The sequence below is a fragment of the Terrapene carolina genome, unplaced genomic scaffold (genome assembly GCF_002925995.2).
Source record: "Terrapene carolina triunguis isolate 2854851 unplaced genomic scaffold, T_m_triunguis-2.0 Scaffold68, whole genome shotgun sequence".
Taxonomy (NCBI): Eukaryota; Metazoa; Chordata; order Testudines; family Emydidae; genus Terrapene; species Terrapene triunguis.
This window is the reverse complement of record NW_020664419.1, coordinates 50,462,616-50,484,344: the sequence shown is the minus strand read 5'-3', so window position 1 is coordinate 50,484,344 and position 21,729 is coordinate 50,462,616. Positions and strand designations below refer to the sequence as shown.

At 42.1% G+C, this 21,729-nt stretch overlaps 1 protein-coding gene across 1 annotated transcript in view; it reads left to right on the top strand.

Annotated features, from left to right (window-relative positions):
• NELL2 (neural EGFL like 2) overlaps positions 1 to 21,729 on the top strand; it is a 230,977-nt gene that overhangs the window by 135,434 nt on the left and 73,814 nt on the right. Inside the window, exon 13 of the mRNA XM_026648958.1 lies at positions 3,645 to 3,770. Coding sequence (XP_026504743.1) covers positions 3,645 to 3,770 — 126 coding nt within the window. The remainder of the gene's footprint in view (positions 1 to 3,644; positions 3,771 to 21,729) is intronic.

Sequence of the window (21,729 nt, the reverse complement as noted above, 5' to 3'; positions counted from 1 at the left end):
TAACTCAGATCTTACCCAATAATCATGCTGTTGCTAAGCCATTAGTATCTAATATCTAAAGGTTTATTTATATATATATAAAAGAAAGGTGAGTTAAAATTGGTTAAAGGAATCAAATGCATACAACAATTGCAAAGTTCTTGGATCAGGCTTGTAGCAGTGATAGAATAAATCACTGGCTGGTTAAGTCTCTGGTTGCTTCCAAATCATTGGAAGGTCCTCAGTCCTTTGGTTAGAATGCTCCCATTAGTATAAGTTCATAGTCCAGAGATTTGAGCAGGAAAGAGGCAAAATAGAGATGTTTTCAGGGCCTTTTATAGCTTCTGCCAAGTGAAGGGAAACCCATTTTTCTAGTTTGTGGAAAATTACAGGTAACAAGATGAAGTTTGGAGTCACATGGGCAAGTCACATGTCCGTGTATGCTTCGCTTAGTCATAGCAGAAGCCATTACCCATACTCTAATTAGAATGTCCTCAGGAAAGTCCATTAAGTGTAGATAAAAACAATGAGGAGTCTTTGTGGCACCTTAGAGACTAACAAATTTATTTGGGCTTAAGCTTTCGTGGGCTAAAACCCACTTCATCAGATGCATGGAGTGAAAAATACAGTAAAATACACTCTCACAGACCTTGGGAGACAGGCCAGTCCTCTCTTACAGACAGTCTCCCAACCTGAAGCAAATACTCGCCAGCAACTACACACCACACAACAAAAACACTAACTCAGGAACCAATCCCTGCAACAAACCTCGTTGCCAACTCTGTCCGCATATCTATTCAAGGGACACCATCATAGGACCTAACCGCATCAGCCACACCATCAGGGACTCGTTCACCTGCACATCTACCAATGTGATATATGCCATCATGTGCCAGCAATGCCCCTCTGCCATGTACATTGGCCAAACTGGACAGTCTCTATGCAAAAGAATAAATGGACACAAATCAGACATGAAGAATTGTGAAGAACTTCAAAAAAACTCACAAAACTAAGTGATTGGGCAACAAAATGGCAAATGAAATTTAATGTGGATAAATGTAAAGTAATGTACATTGGGAAAAATAACCCCAACTATACATACAATATGATGGGGGCTAATTTAGCTATAACTAATCAGGAAAAAGATCTTGGAGTCATCATGGATAGTTCTTTGAAGACGTCCACGCAGTGTGCAGCAGCAGTCAAAAAAGCAAACAGGATGTTAGAAATCATTAAAAAGGGGATAGAGAATAAGACGGAGAATATCTTATTGCCCTTATATAAATCCATGGTACGCCCACGTCTTGAATACTGCATACAGATGTGGTCTCCTCATCTCAAAAAAGATATACTGGCATTAGAAAAGGTTCAGAGAAGGGCAACTAAAATGATTAGGGGTTTGGAACGGGTCCCATATGAGGAGAGATTAAAGAGGCTAGGACTTTTTAGCTTGGAAAAGAGGAGACTAAGGGGGATATGATAGAGGTATATAAAATCATGAGTGGTGTGGAGAAAGTGAATAAGGAAAAGTTATTACTTGTTCCCGTAATATAAGATCTAGAGGCCACCAAATGAAATTAATGGGCAGCAGCTTTAAAACAAATAAAAGGAAGTTCTTCTTCACACAGCACATAGTCAACTTGTGGAACTCCTTGCCTCAGGGGGTTGTGAAGGATAGGACTATAACAGGGTTTAAAAGAGAACTGGATAAATTGGTGCAGGTTAAGTCCATTAATGACTATTAGCCAGGATGGGTAAAGAATAGTGTCCCTAGCCTCTGTTTGTCAGAGGGTGGAGATGGACGGCAGTAGAGAGATCACTTGATCATTACCTGTTAGGTTCACTCCCTCTGGGATACCTGGCATTGGCCACTGTCGGTAGACAGGATACTGGGCTTGATAGACCTTTGGTCTGACCCAGTACAGCCATTCTTATGTTCTTATGTAACATTCAAAGACCAATAGGAGAGCACTTCAGTCTCCCTGGACATTCAATGACAGACTTAAAATTGTCCATACTTCAACAAAAAAACTTCAAAAACAGACTTCAACAAGAAACTGCAGAACTGGAATTAATTTGCAAACTTGACACTATTAAATTAGGCCTGAATAAAGACTGAGAGTGGCTGGGTCACTACAAAAAGTAATTTTCCCTATGTTGATATTCACCCCTTCTTGTCAACTGTTGGGAACAGGCTACATCCACCCTGTTTGAATGAGCCTCATTAGCACTGACCCCCCCACACTTGGTAAGGCAACTCCCATCTTTTCATGTGCTGTATATATATATATATATATACACAGCATATATATATATATTTCACTCCATGCATCTGATGAAGTTGGTTTTAGCCCATGAAAGCTTATGCCCAAATACATTTGTTAGTCTCTAACATGCCACAAAGGCTCCCCATTGTTTTTGCTGATACAGACTAACATGGCTACCCCTTCTGATAAGTGTAGATGGGCATCTTCCATGGTCCATTGTGAGTTAAGTGTTCTTTGATGGTCCATTCAACTTGAATAGTCTCTTCACAAGGTGCTGGCTAAATACCTTGTGGGTGTTACCCAGAAACAAACACATTTGAAATAGAGGTACATAGTTAATATTCATAACTTGAGATACAAAAATGATACATGCATAAAAATTGCATAATCATATTCAGCAAATAACTTTTCCATAGACATTTTACATGCCACACTTTGTACAAGATTTGTTGCAGTTATATAACAGTGGTAGCAACAATGATCTACATGGTCATATTTAACCTGATAGCATTACACAGTGTGCTACTAACCACTCCCAAATTAGTATAATACTTTTTTGCAGCAGCAGCAAACACCATAAAATAATGTGCAGAAGTTGCTGTGTACATATGCCTGTGCTTCAGATTCTCTTTTTTCCATTATATCATGCCACCAGAAATTTAACTAGTACTGTGTACCTAGTGAGCCCCAGATTAGTCAGGCTCCATGTCTACAATAGTTTGTACCAGGAACTTGCTCTATGAATTAACATTGCAGCAGGTATTCAGTCTGTTGTGAGATTTTATCAGGGTACAAATTTCTCCATCATATCAGATCTCCGCATAAATAAGTTCCTTTCAGGCTTGTATGTAAGGTTCACAGCTTTGACTAAGTATCTACCTACATATCTAATAAACTACCAATTGGTGACTTCATGTTTCTAGGAAAAACTTTTAATGAGTTCCAGTATCTGTTAAGAACTTATCACTGGCCTCCCTATGGTAAAGAAACAAAGGATACCTATTGGATCAAAGGTAGAATATATAGCGATTTAATGACACTGTAGTGGCCGTGCAGTCAGTCTGGTCTTCAAGCCCTTAGATATGTGCTTGTTTTATTTAAATCAGAGATATAACAACACCGACATTTCAAAAGGAGTTAGGAAAGATCTAAGCTGATGTAATCTTCTTTGTACCTCCACTAACAGCTGTTCCCAAAAAGCTCACGCTGCTCCTGTTGTTTGAACACTTCAAACAGTTATTTTAGAAGAGAGAACCTAACAACTTTCCAAAATGCTTTGCTGTTCAAGCAACTTTTTAGTCCTGCTAAATACTGATGGAAGCGAATAGGACAATATATTGAGTGGTTTTGAAGAGCTCAGCATCATTTGATCAGTTGACCTTTCTGCTTTGTTCACAGATATTGACGAGTGTGCTGAAGGACGGCATTATTGTCGTGAGAATACCATGTGTGTAAATACACCGGGGTCTTTCATGTGTATCTGCAGAACAGGATACATACGAATTGATGATTACTCCTGCACAGGTAGGAGCTGATTATTTATCAAAGGAATATAACTGATAGTCATATTAATACCCTCAAATACTATTCTAAAATTTGTTCTAGTTAACTTGTTATTTTATGTGAAAATTCTATACAACAAAAGAAGCACCAGAATAATTACAGAAGTACAGTTTTCAGAAAAGCTAGTGCATATTGAAAGTCATACACATGTTGCATCATTTCCTCAATATAGAAACCAAGACAGCTTGCTGTATTAAATACACACTTTTTATCTTGTATTTGTAGGGAAAAGGGGATTGGATGAGAGAGCCTGACAAGGGAAAAGAGCACTATGGTAATCCTATAGGGCCAGATGGTGCCCAGCTTCCACATAGGACACAATATGGGATACTTTGGGGGTTTGTGCACCCCTAACACAGGGGCAGGGCACAACTGCAGTCCTTGTGTCTCCTGAGTGCAAGGTTTATGGGAGGCTAGCAACAGTGTTGGCACTAGTCTCCAAAATATGGAGGGAGGGAGTGGGGAATGGGGCTTTCCCACTAGCCCGCAGAGCTTGCCAGGCACAGAGGTGAGTGGACATTGTGTAGCATGGTGGCTACACTCACTCTATGCTCCTTAGAGTACTGGGAGTCCCTGTGAAGGAGTCACCCTTTTGGGTGGTGCACCTTCCCTACCACTTCCAACAAAGGACTGACTATGCCTGCAGCCTTTCTGTATCATTATCTAGTATCGGGGGTAGCCATGTTAGTCTGTAACCACAAAAACAATGAGGAGTCCGGTGGCACCTTAAAGACCAACAGATTTATTTGGGCATAAGTTTTCGTGGGTAAAAAACTCACTTCAAAAGCTTATGCCCAAATAAATCTGTTAGTCTTCAAGGTGCCACCGGACTCCTCATTGTTTTTGTATCATTATCTGTATCATTATCCACCACCTAAATGGAGCTTGCATGACCACTCACAGAGCTAAATGTGCTGTGTTAGATGCATGTTTTTCTCTCCTTTTGGGATTCTCCTATATCAGGGAGTCCACAACTGCACTCCCAGGGCAGCACTCTGTTTCCCTTCATGCCACTGGAGTGCAGGATCTGCCGCCTCTCTACAACTTCCACTCTTGCTTCTTTGCCACTCCTCTCGGGAGAGACTCAGCTCCATGTGGGCTTCCTCCAGTACAGCTCTGTTCTCACCTTCTTCTGTTCTATTAAAAACCAATTTGGGGTATAAAATGATCATTTAAAATCTAATACAGCAACATTTTAAAAGGTATTACTTCTCCCAGCCGTGCTGACTGCTGCGGCTCCTGGGAGGGGCTTGTTAATTTCCACATTAGACAGATAGGGCAGATACTATTCAAGGGTGTGGGACATTCATTTGGTGGAGAAAAATGTGTGTGGGAAAAAATGATATTTTATTTAGCCTGTGGAATCCATTTGTTCTTTATGCAAAAGAAAATATTTGTGCTGTAAAACCTTCTTGGAGTTCATTTGCTCTAGATTGATATAGCCTGTAAATGGAAGTTAGCGTTTGGAATGAATATATCTTGTACACTGGTCCCTTTAATTTATTCTGTCCCTGAAGTCACCCTTGTAAGTTCATGCATATAGAGTGTTGAAACCTGAGAATATCTTGCAGCTAGGATTCTCTGTGTGCCCCAGATTTGCTGAAATGCATAGCTGTAAAATATAATTTAAAAAACCTGGATGCCTCTACCAAATTTTAAAACTGGCTAGAAGTTCATTAGACATTGTCTTTCTCAGCATCTCCAACCAAGCTCTGTCCCACATCCTGAAATAAGTACACCTGCTACCTCGATATAACGCTGTCCTTGGGAGCCAAAACATCTTATAGGTGAAACCGCGTTATATTGAACTTGCTTTGATCAACCGGAGTGCGCAGCCCCGCCCCCCCGGAGCGCTGCTTTACCGCGTTATATCCGAATTCGTGTTATATCGGGTCGCGTTATATCGGGGTAGAGGTGTATAATAGAATTTCTAATGGAATCAACCACACTTTTTGAAATAACAAGATTAATTATTTCCTCTCTCCATCCCTCTCCCATCCCCACTCTACACTTTCTGCCCATCCTGATCAGAGAAGGAAACTCCAAAACAGGAGGAAGTGGATTGAACAGGGCTCCCCAGACATCTTTTGGTTGAGAGGAACCTTAGATATTGTGACTGCTTGTGAACACACCCGTGTCTGAACAGCAGTGCAGCTTGCAATGTTTTGGAAATATTTCCTAAAAGCACCCACCCTGGGACAAGAGGTTCTTCTAGAGTGAATTTGCCTCACTGGATATGTTTGTTTGATGCTGTGATATTACCCTGAGAAGGCACTGTCTCTTGACAGTGGAATTTCTGCTAATGACAACTAGAGAAGCTATTAGGAATACATTCTATGGAGGTACTATGTTCTTCTAGTCTTTCAATTACTTCTGAGCATTTTGAATGCAGCCATTAGTAGTTAATTGAAATATGCAGAACTACGAGGCTCCTCCATTGCATTTCAATCAACTATGAGGTATTCTAAAAGTGAATGATTGAAAAGATAATTATTTTTAAAAAATCTGTGTGATACATAGATTACTTTTTAAGTCAACTGCTTTGATCCGTAAAAAGCACTTTATGCTTTTATTAGCCTGTATTCCTGACACAGAAAGCATTTTCACTACAGCAATTTGTTTAACCAGGTAGAAGGACCGTAAATCTGCATATGAGATTGCTGTAGCCTTACCATAGTGATGGGAGCATGAATTTATCTCTGCAGTGGGTTTGCCATCTATTCTTTTAATAATGTGCTTCAGATACTGACTTTTAATTTTTGAGGCATTCACGTGAACTGCTTCCCCCAGTTATAAACCTGATAGGAGTTGTGAACATAAATAATGAAGGTACGTCATCATTACTTTAACATGTACTTTGAGGAGATTTTCCTTGATATCCACTGTTAAGGTACTTAACATTGACTGCCTTGAAGAAATTCATTGTGTTCTAAGAACCTATGGGAGTTCTAAATAGCAAAAACACTGGTTCAGGTTATGTTGCAGCAAGATGTGTTTAACACAGCAGTGCTGAATAATGCTGGGAGAGAGCTAGCACTTGCTGAAAAGAAATGATAATGTGATGTTCTATAAACAGTCCAATAGATTTAGTCTGGGTTATTATGTTTAGATACAGCAGACTCTTCAGAAACACCATTTCCCCCCATAGCAGGCAGTAATACTTTTTAAATGTGCAATTTACAGAAAAACCCATTATACTTCCATATATTGTGTTCTATATTTTAAAGAGAACTTTAATGGCATTTAGCCAGTCAAATGATGTTTAGATTTTGAGAAAGAAAATGTTTATAAAACAAAATTTTGTTTACAGTAGAAAGCACAGAAGTGTTTGATACAGAGTCACAGTCTTAAAAATAAGCTCTTTCTACTCCTGGTAAGTACATCACTGTCATCTGCCCATTATGATTGTGAAGAGGAGCAAATCAAAGATGTCGCCTTTGAGCACCCAGACAATTTCCAACTGCTCTAAGTGCAGCAGCTCTCATGGTTAGTGTAACTATAAGGTTATGGCCTGAACAAGATAGTTCACTCATCATGAAATAATTTTGAATGGGATCTGTTTTTTTTCTTGTGATGCTACTGGTTCTTGAGGTAAAAAAGGGCAGCCAAGATTTGCTATTCCGACAGAAAAGAAGTGTGGGAAGAAGAAAAGTATTCATTACACAGCGGAGAACCTGGTATACATGTAATCACCATTTTTGAAAGAACCCGTTAAGACTATAGTATTTAACTTGCTGTGTTTATGGGAATAAGGCCAAGCATATTCCTTGAAGAATTTTCAACTTTTCCTTAATTTAATTTCACCCTAAGAACTAGCCTTGTTGTATCAGGTTTAGTGAATCTCTAGTACCTCGCAGTGTGAGTACAGAGACCTTGCATTTGCCTGTACAGATGAGTGGGAAGTGGGAAAGATGAACTGTAAATGGAATTGCAATTTTAATATTAATTTAGACATTGCTACTAAAAGTATTTTTACAATCCATTAAGATCAGCTGGACTTTATTATACATGATCCATTTCCTGCAATTACTGCAGTGGGCAGGTGTTGGTGGACCTCAGTCCTCTGCATTGTGACAAGTCACGGTCATGTTTCTTCCTAAAGGTAGCTGAAAGCATCAGTGAGGTTAATCTGAACGTAAAGATTGTTCTAAACTGTATTGACGACCAACAGCTGTACCAACTGCCAACCTGTTCCAGCAGCCAAAGATTGCCTTGGTATCTGGGTATCCTGGTCACAACCCCCTTTCCTATGTAGTGCCAGGTTTAGGGCAGTCTGGTGTTGTTAGAGTTATGCAACCAAAGATCTGGCTGTAGGGTTGCCAACTTTCTAATAGCAGAAAACCTAACACCCTTGCCCCACCCCCTTCTCCAGCCCTTACCCAAGGCCCGGCCCTTCTCCGAGGCCCCACCCGTGCTCACTCCATTCCCCCTTCCTTGCTTGCTCTCCCCCACCCTTGCTCATTTGCTCATTTTCACTGGCCTAGGGCAGGGGTTGGGGTGTGTGGGGGGGGGTGAGGGCTCTGGCTGGGGTGTGGTCTCTGGGGTGGGGCTAGGGATGAGGAGTTTGAGGTGCAGATGGGGACTTTGGGCAGGGCAAGGGTTGGGGTGCAGGAGGGGATGTGGGCTCCAGGAGGGAGTTTGGGTGTGGGAGGGGGCTCAGGGCTGGGGCAGGGATTTGGGGTACAGGAGGGGGTAAGGAGTGCGGGCTCCGGGCAGTGCTTACCTCAGGCGGCTCCCAGAAAGCAGGCAGCATGGGCCTCCATGCACTGCCTCCACCCCCGCCGCTCCCATTGGCCGCCGTTCCTGGCCAATGGGAGCTATGGAGCCGGAGCTCAGGGCGGGGGCAATGCGTGGAGCGCCCATGGCCACCCCTGCGCTGTAGGGATGTGACGGACGCTTCTCGGGAGCTGTGCGGAGCTGAGCACAGAACCTGCCAGCCCTGCACCAGCCGGACTTCTAATGGCCTGGTCAGTGGTGCTGACCAGAGCCACCAGGGTCCCTTTTTGACCAGGTGTTCCGGTTGAAAACCAGACACCTGGCAACCCTATCCTAAGGTTACAAAAGTAAACAATTTGGTTATATTATATGTAACTCTGTCCTGGCTTCTCAATGCTTGTGCTTATAGCAAGTGTAATAAGCATTCTTTACACTAGTGCACCTTTTCTTGGATTTACCATGCTGTACAACTGAATCAGGTATTCGGCTCTACTTTACTTTCTTCAGTAGCTAACGCTTTTGCCATGTCTTCATTCATGCTGTGGGAGATTCTTGGTGCTTGCTGAAGCACCTCTGAAACTGATAAAGAAAACAAAGAAGTGAAGGGCAGACATTCCGGAATGTTAGGAATATGGGAAATAAGCAACAACTGACCCCCCAACCTCACTCCGATTCCTAAATGTAAACTTCGGCAAGTGTATTTCAGCTTTCACCATCTATTGTAGCACTGTGTGAGCAAATCCACTTGTGGCATTTCATTATATAATGATGACTGATAATTTTGGTTATATAAAAACTGACTTGTGTCTATGTAATAGCTGACTTACTGTGAGTTGAACTCAAAACTGTTTGTGGCGCATAATTAGGAATGTTAGTAAACTATATGGAAGAAAACATTCCACAGTTTGACATTAATATGTCATTATTTGCACATGGTGGCTGCAGCAGAGGTATGAATCTTGATGATAAAATGAGTAAGTTATCTCAATTCCATTTGTTAGCAGACTAATGTAAAATGTACTCTCTCCACTCTGAAACTTACACACACACACACACACACACACACACACACAACTCAGCAGTCATTGCTCATAACAGAACGGGAGCATAGAAGCAAGGAGACGGAATTTATTTTTTCTTAGATGAAAAACCTAAAAAGAAATCTGTACTATCTGTCTCTGTCAGAGTCCTATGCACAAAAGAAACAATTTAGCTATAACAGCTTCCAAAGCAGCCAAAATCTCTTCATGGCATATTTATGGAAATGTTACATTATATCTATATCCATTTTGATTTTCACAACAGGAGAGGTAGTGAACGCATACATGTATGATTTTTGTTATTTGCAGTTGTCTTAGTAGTGAGTTTTATATAGATTGGATCAGTCAAAAAACGCATTCACCCCAGAATCTATTGCTCAGGGACTATTTTTCTATTCAGAGACTAAGCTTGCAAGTCCCTGTGCAGTTTGGATGGGAGATGAGTGCTGATCTTCACCCAAATGCTCAAGAGGTTCACAAGAAGCAAATGCAAGACATAAAAAATGTGTCCCATCCTTAACATTTTGAGCAAGGACCTGTGTTTTCTCACCCTCTTTCACATGGCTGGACAGGACCCAAAAGATACTATGTTGGGGGGCAGAGAAAAGGTATGGCTATCTATTAGATTTATCCTATTGAGGTATTTATATGGTGCCCCGTCACAGTAGTATCTGAATGCCTTAGTATCCATCTGGGGCAGTAGTACTGAGCCCTTTGGCACACTATGGAACTGAAGAGGGCATCAGCCATTTGCCTGAAAAAATGGTATCCCTGCTAAATACAAGAATTCAGCCAGTGCTACCTCCAACCCCACAGGATGCTAAATAACTCCACGTCCAGATGAGCAGTCCTGTCATCAGTCTTGTGCCTCTCCTGTCTCCTTCCTCCACCATGCAGGATCAGCCCTTAATTTGTAGATGGAAAATGAAGCATATGAAGGATTCATGGTACAAAACAAAGTGTGAAAAATAGAGGTTCTGTCGTAGAGAAGTGCTAGCAATAGACACGAAAAAAATTTCAGGAGAGGAATAGGGGAACAAACCCTAAGATTCTCACTGTAGAATTTTCCTTGGGTCATTCAGGTGGAGGGTTTTTCCCACCCATGGAAGAGACAGGTGGATTTCCTGAGATCCGCTGCAGACACAAGCCCATCTGTATGAGGCACTGTGCCATCAGACCACTTGCTGCCCTTCCCAGTTTCTAGTCAGCATGATATTGTGAAGCCATGCTGGCAAGGTTTCTCCTGCCAGTAGCTACCTCCAAATCTCCTCTTTAAAGCTGCACTGCATGCTCAGAATTTAAAACAGCCTCTGGTTGCTTGATTTATGACTGGATTCCTTAGCGAGCTGTTGTGGGCATAATGTTTGGTGGTGTTGGTGAGTTGGGGCATCAGGACTCTCCATGGGATGCTGGACAGAAGGTCGGGGGACACTGCCATGGAGGCATTTTACTCTGTCTTCCTTCCCTTCATGTGGCCATTGGCGGTTCCCCTCTTCACACAGATCCAAGGGGCATGATCTGGGGTGTGATTATTGGATTTAGACTGTTAGAGGGAGTATAGATTTACTTTCTGTATTCTTTTCTCATATTTCTAAGAGCGAGTTCAATGAAAACAGGTTAGTTCTTGCTTCGGAGTTCATCAGTCCATGACTTGTTGCTTTGTCAAAGTGATAATCTCCTGCTTTGACCTCTTAATTAGTTGTTTTGGAGAGATGGATATAATGTCATAGATTCAGGATTGTGAATCCACATGATGACCAGGCATCAGGAAAAGATGAACTCATAAGCAATAATGATCCTTTATTTACATGCAAATATAATGAAAATGTAATAAAAATGAAAGAACGTAAAAACAGAAATGAAATATGGGCGGAATTGCCTCTGTATAGATTATTCTCCATAAGTCTGTTTTTCCAACTGATATTTGAGCTTGTCCTACTCCAGGGGTCGACAACCTCTGGCACGCGGCTCACCAGGGTAAGCACCCTGGTGGGCCGGGACAGTTTATTTACCTGGGAAGGCGAACCGCGGCCAGTGGGGGCCGTGATCGGCTGAATCTGCCGCGTCAGCAGGTAAATAAACTGGCCCAGCCCGCCAGGGTGCTTACCCTGGTGAGCCGTGTGCCAGAGGTTGCCGACCCCTGTCCTACTCTATGGTGTTCAGCAGAATATCTTTTAAATGCTTATCTGCACCAACATAGAGGAGTTATCAACAAGGTTGTACCCATGCATCAGCGAGGGTGTAAAATTATATTGTGCTTTTGAGACAAATACATTTGAAATCTTAACTGATTAATTATTAAATTCTGCTGTATCTGTTGCAAACTGTGGCCCTCAAAAACACCTAATCCCATGACTAACAATCCTTGTGAGTAGGTACATTGAGCTCAATGGGACTACACGTGTGTAACATTAGTTGCATAAATATTAGTAAAATTGGTGCCTGTTTTCATAACCTTTTGCTAAGCATCTTCCAGAGGATTTTGTCTTCTTTTTCTGTTTTAACTTGGTCAAGTGGCACTTGAATTTTGGGTGCAACTTTCATTTTTACAAGGAAAAAATTTGGAGGCCAAATGAAATGGCAAAATAGGCTAACACATGCCAAGAGGCTACGTGAACATTATTATGTGTTATTAGTAAGTACTATCATGCCTCTCTTCCTCCGACCCACTTTTTTTCAGTCTTTCAAGAAACTAGTGAAAAATTGTATATAAAATTACCCTTCAAGTGCCAACTTTTGATACAAGATAGTTTTGAGTAGGCTATGTACTGCAATTGTTTTTCTAATATGTGAGACTTCATTGTAAAGAGCTCCTCTAAACAGTATTCAGAGTTTGTCTTCCAACAAGTATTGAACATTATTATGTAAAAGGAATGAATTACTCCTTAAAGTCACTGTGATGATGAGTTTTCTCACTGTGATGATGAGTTTTCTGACCTATTAACAATTGCATACTGTAGTGAAGTGAGACTCAGCGGTGCAGCGCCTCCTGCTGGTCGTCTTGGGAATTAGCTCTTGTCCAGCCCGGAGTGCCCTCTGCAGGCCAGTGTCTCGCCTGCCATAGGGCCCCCATGTCCCTCCTGAACCACGGTGCTCCTTACCCTGGGGTTCTGCCCACCACAGTACCCCCACACACTGGGTCTCCCTGGGAAACCCTAACCCTCTACACCCACCTCGCCTCAGTGGCTACTGCCAGTCGTCATCTAGCCCCTGTTCACTGGGGCAGACTGCAGTGTAATGGCCATTCATCATTGACAAGGGGGGTTTGGACCTGCTGCCTTTCCTGCAGCCTAGTACCTCTCTAGGCCTTCCTATCAGGCCACAGCCTGGGAGGTCACCAGGCCTGATCTCCTCAGCTCAGCCTGCCCCTTCCCCAGCACTGCTCTGTCCATGGTACCCTTTGCTCCTTCAGGCAGGTAGGTCCATCTCTCTCCAAAGCTAGAGAGCGACTGACTGCCTTCTGGCCCTGCAGCCCTTTTATAGAGCCCAGCCTGGCCCTGATTGGCCGCCTCTCAACCTTTTCTGATTAGCTCTCAGCCCCAGTCCTCTCCAAGGGCTGGCTTTTAACCCTTGCTGAGCCAGAGCAGGGTAACTGCCCTGCTACACATACTTTTTTATGTGTAGATATGCTCAGCAGATGATAGAATTCTCCACTTCAAAAAAATATTGTTTTAAAACTCTTTTGCAAAGATTCCCATTTATGTTAATAGAAACTTGATCCAGCAAATGCAAAATATTTTAACTAGACATTATATCCCTGATGAAGTCAGTATTTTGGAAATTACCTATTCAGAAAATGTTTAATGTGGCTGCCAAAAACAAGGCTCAGAGGTGATTAAATGGTCAGATTCTGCCATTTCAGTGGGCATTATGAGTGAGGGTAGCCAAATCTGGCACTAAACAAAGTAAAGGGATGGCCCTCACATATTCAAGGAATGAACATGGTAGATCTTCAATTCTTTTATAAAAAGCAACAGAGAGTCCTGTGGCACCTTTAAGACTAACAGATGTATTGGAACATAAGTTTTCATGGGTGAATACCCACTTCGTCAGACGCATGAATACCCACGAAAGCTTATGCTCCAATTCATCTGTTAGTCTTAAAGGTGCCACAGGACTCTCTGTTGCTTTTTACAGATCCAGACTAACACGGTTACCCCTCTCATTCTTTTATAGGATCTCAGCCATACAGGACCTGATCCAAAGTGTACTGAAGTCAATGGATGGTCTATCATTTACTTGAATGGGCTTTGGATCAGGCCTATACAGCATATGAGTCATGTACATGGCTCAAAATTCTCCAACAGTATTTGCCATAATGCTATGGCTAAATTCAGGAGCATTTCATATTTTTCTGAATAACCTTAGACAGTGAAGTCTAATAATTGTTTCCGAGTAAATTATCTCGACCAGTTTATTAGCAAATTTGAATGACACATGAAATGTTAGTTCTCTGCAATTTTGGAAGCTATGCATATTTGTTAAATTAAATTAAACCACAAATCTGTTGGTAAATTGGAAGGAATTCTGATAACAGCAATAAAATAATTGAGGATCTGGAGAGATTGACTTGACATATGGGAAAGATTTAAAGAGAGAAATTTTCATAGTGTAGCTTATCTATATGATGATAAGAATGTGTGGAAAGCTGAGAATGTGATAACAGTCAATTATACTAATTCATAATTATTTGAAGAATGAAAACAGCAAGGTAGGGGAAAGGCCTGTAACACTCCGCCAAAATATATTGTATATCATGGACCTTATTTTAGTGCATATCCCTCACCCTCTTTGCTCCACCAAGGATGCCAGCCTCAATGCTTGTTTATCTCCTACTCCCACTCCTGTCTTGAGCCTCGATCCACAAAGGGACACGCAGGCACCTAAGTCCCAATTTTAGGCACCACCGCTCGGTGCCACCTAACCCTGTAGGTGCTGATCCTTACTCAGCAGGTACATTTTTCTGTAAAAGTTCCCTAGGCACCTTTATTTCTGCCTCCAGCCATGTGCACTGCTGTCTCCCTGTAGTTGTCCAGACGCCTCACTCGCTGAAGCCCCAGCGTGATCCCCAAACCAAGGGAAGATAGGCGTTTGTCCACTAACTTGCCTGTGAGGCCAATTCCAGTAGGAGTGTTCAGAACATGCCTACCATATTGGGCTCCATTCAAAACTGGCCAGAGAATATTCTGGTGTGGGTCTCCCTCAGTGTCTCCTGTTGAAGCTGTTCCATCTTGGGTAAATACTTACATAGACATTGGGCCAGAGAGAAAGAGTAAGAATGACTCTATAGCCTAATGGTTAGAGTACCCGCCTCAGAGTTGGAAGACCGAGGGTCCAGGCCCCTGCTCCAATGACTCCTTAATTATGTATCTGAACTGGAACAGAAGAGATTGCGGGAGACCCACATCAGAGTATCCCATAGCTCAGTGGTTAAAGCTATCTCCTGAGAAGTGGGAGATACCCGTTCAAATCCTTTCTCTCCATCAGGCAGAAGGTGGGAGTTGAACCTGGGTCTCAGGTATGTATCCTAACCACTGGGCTAATAGTTATAAGGTGAGCATCACCTCCCACTCCTCTGGCCATTTCGTGTGGAGTTAGGCAGGCTCAAGAAACAGCTTACTCCATTAACTCCAGGAGAGAACTTCCCAACTGTGGATCACAGTCAGAGATAGGCATCTTCTTGCAGCCCAGAGTTGAGCAGAGGGTTGCCAGGAGTCCAGTTTTGAATGTTTGTTTGAATGTAATCGCTTGGATTTGGATGGAGCTGTCTGTTGCTTTGGTTTTTGAGTAATATCATGAGAATTCATAGATTCATAGATTCTAGGACTGGAAGAGACCTCGAGAGGTCATCGAGTCCAGTCCCCTGCCCTCATGGCAGGACCAAATACTGTCTAGACCATCCCTGATAGACATTTATCTAACCTACTCTTAAATATCTCCAGAGATGGAGATTCCACAACCTCCCTAGGCAATTTATTCCAGTGTTTAACCACCCTGACAGTTAGGAACTTTTTCCTAATGTCCAACCTAAACCTCCCTTGCTGCAGTTTAAGCCCATTGCTTCTTGTTCTATCCTTAGAGACTAAGGTGAACAAGTTTTCTCCCTCCTCCTTATGACACCCTTTTAGATACCTGAAAACTGCTATCATGTCCCCTCTCAGTCTTCTCTTTTTCAAACTAAACAAACCCAGTTCTTTCAGCCTTCCTTCATAGGTCATGTTCTCAAGACCTTTAATCATTCTTGTTGCTCCTCTCTGGACCCTCTCCAATTTCTCCACATCTTTCTTGAAATGCGGTACCCAGAATACAATAACAATGTCAACTCTGCTTGGGTTTCAGCTTGTATCATTTGACAATCTTCTGGAACTGTTGGGAGAGTACTTCAGGCTACTATTTCTATGTTGGACATGTGCCCACATTGGTTCATTAAGGCCAGCAGAGAGACATTATTCCTACTGCTAATGGAGATTGTCAGTCTCAAAGAGGCCCTGTGAAGCCCTACTTAGGGAATAATATGTTGATTGACCTGTGTCTAATCTCCATTTCCGGCAAAGGTTATTGAGAAGGTTGTAAAGAAACAACTCAGGAATTCTCATATTTAATTTGTCCAAGTGAATCTGGATATAGGAGAGAAATTGAGCAATGATTGGGAAATGATCCTCTCCAAGCAGTGGAGGATGATTATTTGTCCATGCCATTTCTTTTAGAACATGCTTTGTTGATATGGTTGTAGTTCCTCATGGAAGTGAACAGAGTTAAACTTTAGTGGCTCCACTCTTTTTTTAGAAAGGAGGTCTTAGTAGTTTTTTTGCATTTGTTTTTCTGCCCCAAAGTTTCTGTCTTGTCTCCCCTCCTAATTTTATAATATATAAGAAGCCTCTGGGAGGGTTCATAAGAAAATATAGCTCTGGTGATGACACCTGTCTTTGTGTGTGTGTGTCTCTCTCTCTCTCTGTTTCTTCTCCCCTACGGATGTTGTGGGAACAAATAAGCCAGTGGCTAGAAGAGTTTGGAGCTTGGATGACAAATAGCTGGCTGTGACTCCATTAAGATAAAATGGAGCTAGTATTGGATGACTGGAAAAAAGAGCTAGCAATAGCACCTCTGATTGAGGGAGTGGTGACTACCATTTGTGACACAGGTTCACAGATTAGGAGTCTTGTTAAATCCCAAACTACTGTTGGATTCTTAAATACACCTGTCGCTTTGAGTACTTTTCACCATCTGCTCCTAGAGAGACAAATGTAGCTATTTCTTTTGGATGTGGCTCTTGCTACCTTTATCTATGTTTTGTCACTTTGGAGTTAGATAACTATGACACTGCTTAGGAACTGAAGCTGATGCATAATGCAGCTGCCTATGGGCTTCCAAGTAGAGTTCAAGGTGTTGCTTTTGACCTGAGTTGCTAAATGGGTTGAGACATTACAGCCTGAGAGATGCCCCCGTTCCCTATGACATTCTGCAGCAGGTGCATTCAATAATGGTGCTCAAGCTCAAGTTTTCTTGGCTTACTTGTGAGAAAGCTGACAGCAAGGTGTGCATTCTTGGTCCCACTGAGCTCAGATCAGTTAAACTTCCAGAAATGCTGCAAAGCCCATCTTTTCTCCCAGGCATTCAAGAAGAAGGTATATTAAGGGTTCTGGGATGTGACTGAGAGTTTTATTTGAATGTGAGTGGTTTAACTGTATTGTGTTTTGTTAGTTCTTCTTTGAGTGATGATCCTCCCTCATGAAGCTACCCTTTGAGCCCTCGTGTTCCCTCTCCCATTTCTCCACGAAAGTGATATTCTTGATAGCCATTACCTCAGCTAGATGGGTCAGCAAACTGGCAGCCAGGATGGCTGACCTGACCCCTTACACCGTATTCCACAAGGATAAAGTTTCCTTATGGCTTCACCCTAAGTTCCTCCCGAAGGTGGTGTCAGAGTTCCACCTCAATCAGTCCGTTCACCTCCCTGTCTTCTAACCCAAACCTCATGCCTTCCATGCGGACAGGATCCTTCACTCCCTTGATGTCCATCGTGCATTAGCCTTCTACCTTCATAGGACTTGTGCCTTTTGAGCATCCATGATACTCTTTGTAGCCATTGCTGACTGGTGCAAGGACCAAGCCCCCTCCTCCAGTGAATCTCCAAATGGGTATCCGGATGCATCCAGGAATGCTACATGCTATCCAACGTGCCACTGCCTGTATGAGTTACAGCACACTCTACATGAGTGCAAGCAGCCAGATCCGTGTGCCTAACAGACATCTCGTGGTAAGACATCTGTCATGCAGCAACATGGTGCTCGGTTCACACCTTCACATCCCACTACACCATTGCCCAAGGGGAGGCTGAGGATGCTGCAATGGGCTGTGCCATACAACAGACTGCATTTCCTCTCGAATGCTGGCACACACCTCCACATTGATTACTGCTCGCTACTCACCCACGTATGGAATACATATAGGGACCATCACTCGAAAAAGAGGAAGAGGTTATTTACCTGTAACTGGAGGTTCTTTGAGATGTGTGGTCCCTATTTGTGTTCCAATACCTGCCCTCTATCCCCTCTGCTGCAGACTGCACTACTCAACAGTAAGAGGGTCCCTGGAGAGGTGTTGACCTGCACGGCCTATTATAACCTTGGCTGGGAGCTCACGGAGATGCACGTTGCATGTGCGGGTCAACAGACACTGCTAGGGAAAACCTCCCATCTCTGGTGCATGGCGTGCATGCACACCCCCACAACTGGAATACAAATTGGGACCACACATCTCAAAGAACCTCCAGTTACAGGTAAGTAACGTCCTCTTATTTATATTCTGGCTGTATATATTAATTGCTTTAAATTAATTCAGAGCAATTAAATGGGATCTTATTTTCTCAATTTATAAATAGAAAAAAATCACAAAATTAATTTGCACATGAGAAATGAGGCCAACAGTTTGGGGCCCTGATTCAACATCACACCTCTCCAGTCTTATGCTGGGGTAAATCAGTTGATTTCAGTGGAGCAAAGCTGGTGTAAGACTGGAGTAAGACAGGGTTGAATCAGGCTCTCAGACTTGTGTGCCTAAAGTTAGACACTTCAATCCATAGAGGTGCATGAACATATACAACATAATCTGAAGTTAATAGGAGGTGCTGGTGCTCAGTACCTTTTGAAAATCAGGCCACTTTTTACTAGATGCCTAAATATGGACACAAGAATCTAACATTAAACATTCATCGTTGCCATTTACCCATTACAATTATGAAGAGGAACAAGTCAAAAATTATACCTCTGAGAACCCAGATAATTTTTAGCTGTTCTAACTGTAGCAGCCCTCCTTGTTAATGGCATATTTGAAAATTTTGGCCTCATTTAATAATAGTAACAAATACTTTAGCTACTTCCCTCCTATGAATGTCATTTCTTTTCTGGGACTGTTTATAAAACTGCCATCTTTTCAAAATGTCTTAATTTTTGTGTTTGTGAGTTGAGCATATTGTCTGTATTTAAATAATAAATGACTAATAATAATAATAATTGTACAGGGGCAGGGATGACTAAGAGTAATGACATACAACTAAACAAAGGACATAATCAGAGTGAATATGGGGAAAATTTCCTAGCAGAGAGTTCTGCTAGACCACAGAAGCAGTGAAGTGCCATGGCTTGAGTAATTTAATATCAGATTCAGCAAACCACCTGAGAAAATGCAATGGGGAGCAATTCTGCATTGGCAGTGACATGGCCACAGTGGACCATCTGTCTCTTCCAGCTCTGATTTCTGTGATTTCTTCCAGAATCAGAAATTATAATAAAAATAATATACAACCACATGTAATTTAAAAACTGAATAAAACCCTATATAATCTAAAACAAGCTAAAATAATGAGGGCTGGCTGTGGTTACAGGATTGCTGTTAATAATAAACACTCCAAAAGGCAGCTTACAGGCACAAAGCATTATAATTTGAAACCAATTTGATTCTAGTTTGCTTCACTTGGCACCATTTTTATTGTATTTTATGTTATTTTAATCCACATAAAGAGCTCTAACCTCTTTCAGGATAAATTCTCTCATAATCTGTTGCACAATGTCCACTTTCTAACCCTAAAATAATTCACAAAGCTAGAAGTGGAATGATCCTTCTGAGTGAGTATATTTGTTGCTATGCTACTACATTACTAAAATAGCAGCAAAAGTCGGTATTATATACCTGCTAGATCCTCCTCACAGGAGCTTATATTTCTGTTTCATTTGGATTCTCTTGGGTTATCGGTGAGGTTCTTAGTACAGACCTTTTATTTTATTTTATTGGATGTTGCAGGTTCCATTTCCTCCTCTCTATAAACCTTGCTCGGAGCAACTGTGCATCCAGCTATCCAATTATAGCCAGATCTGTTTCTCTGTTTCTTTCACTAACCCACCTGCTCTCCTGACTCTTACCTATTAATTAAGTTGGTCTGGAACCCAGATGTTGTCTTGTTTGCTGCCACAGCCACCTTTAACACTACCTCAGGCCTCTGAGGACTTTCATCCAGTGTTTGCCAAAGATGCATCCCATAAATCTGCTCAGATTAACAAAGTGCTGAGAGGCATAGAAACCTCCAGCTTTGCCTAAATGAAGCAGTGAAAGGAGCTGAGAGCAGCAGCTGAAGCTAGAGAGGATTAATATGGAGGCAGAGGGTTGGTTTTCTGTATGACTAACACAGCCAGCATTGTGGAAAGGAGAGGAATAGGTTCAGAAGAAGATGTTTGAGGAAGGTACTCAAAAGACAACCCTGTTAAACAGGGCCGTAGCAACAAAGAACGTGGCCCCCTCCGAACGGTGGCCCCCTCCGAACATATGTCCGGGCGGGGCCCCTTACAATGCAGAAACTGGAATGCGGTATTTATTTTGCCACTTTTAGGGGCCTCCTTCCTTGCGGGGCCCCCTCCGGTCGGAGGGTACGGAGGGCGCTCGCTACGCCTCTGCTGTTAAAGGACAGTTCTGTTGAAATGTGATTTGGGTTGTTAAGCAAAACATATATTCATATGACAGGCAGGAATATATGATTTCTTATATTTTGCAATTTGGAAGCTTATCATTTTAAAAGGATTGTCCTTTTAACAGACGTATAAAAGGGTATCATTGGCCAGTGAAATGGCACAGGAGATAACACTGTACATTGAATGGCATGGTAGATGTGTGTTCACTGGTGGCTCTAAGATTCGCATTCCTCAGGCTGAGTAATTAATGTCTTGCACTTCTTGAGTAGTCTGCAATGGATAGACAAAAAAGGTGCTACTTATGCTCATATCTCCAGGTATTCTGCAATTCCAGAACTGCCCTATATGCACAGAATCCACATCTTGCCACAGAACTGGACTCCAGAATCCATGCGTCAGTGCTTTTTGTTTTACATGAAATACATTTCTAGCCTTTGCTATAGCAAAGAAAACCTTCCAACTATGAACCGAGCATAAAAGGACACATTGAGGCTGCAGACAGTTTGAAGCAATAGTTCTGGAAAGAGTGAGTGCCTCCATTCATCTTAATTCCCCTTTAACTCTGAAACCTATTGACGATCATTATAAATGTCAACATTGCTCAATATTTCTCTAATAGAGTCAGTGCAAATATCCATATAAGGTACTTATCCCACGCATTCCCGGGTGCTAAAAGCCCCAGCTGTCAAAACCTCCAGCTTCTGCTTGACAACTTCTACAAAGCTATTATGTGTTGTCACTACAAAAATAATGGCACATTGCAAATTAAATGTGAAGGGGAAGAGTGAAATAAATGGAATATATTAGCAAAATAAACAAGATAAGGAATACTGCACTGATTGCATTATTCATTTTAATATTTAATTCAATGAAATCCTCATCTTAGAATGTAGTTAAAGCTGATACAGAGTTTCTAGCTCACTGCACTGGAGTGCTACAGAAACTAGGAGTCTTTGGTGAAGAATTCCAGTCCCGCATGCCACAGAATACATGGGACGCTGCCTGTACTCCTCACTTCATGCCTTTGTGATGTTAACTCAGAAGTAGCTGTGGGAGAGCCAATGAAAAGATAATGAGTTAGTATGATGGTATGAAAGAACAAATTAAAGGAGGGACAAAGGGTGACCCACATTACAGGGTTGTTATGTGGGAGTCATCTCTTAGTCTGGTCAACTTTATACTTGTTGCTAGGGAAAGGTGAGA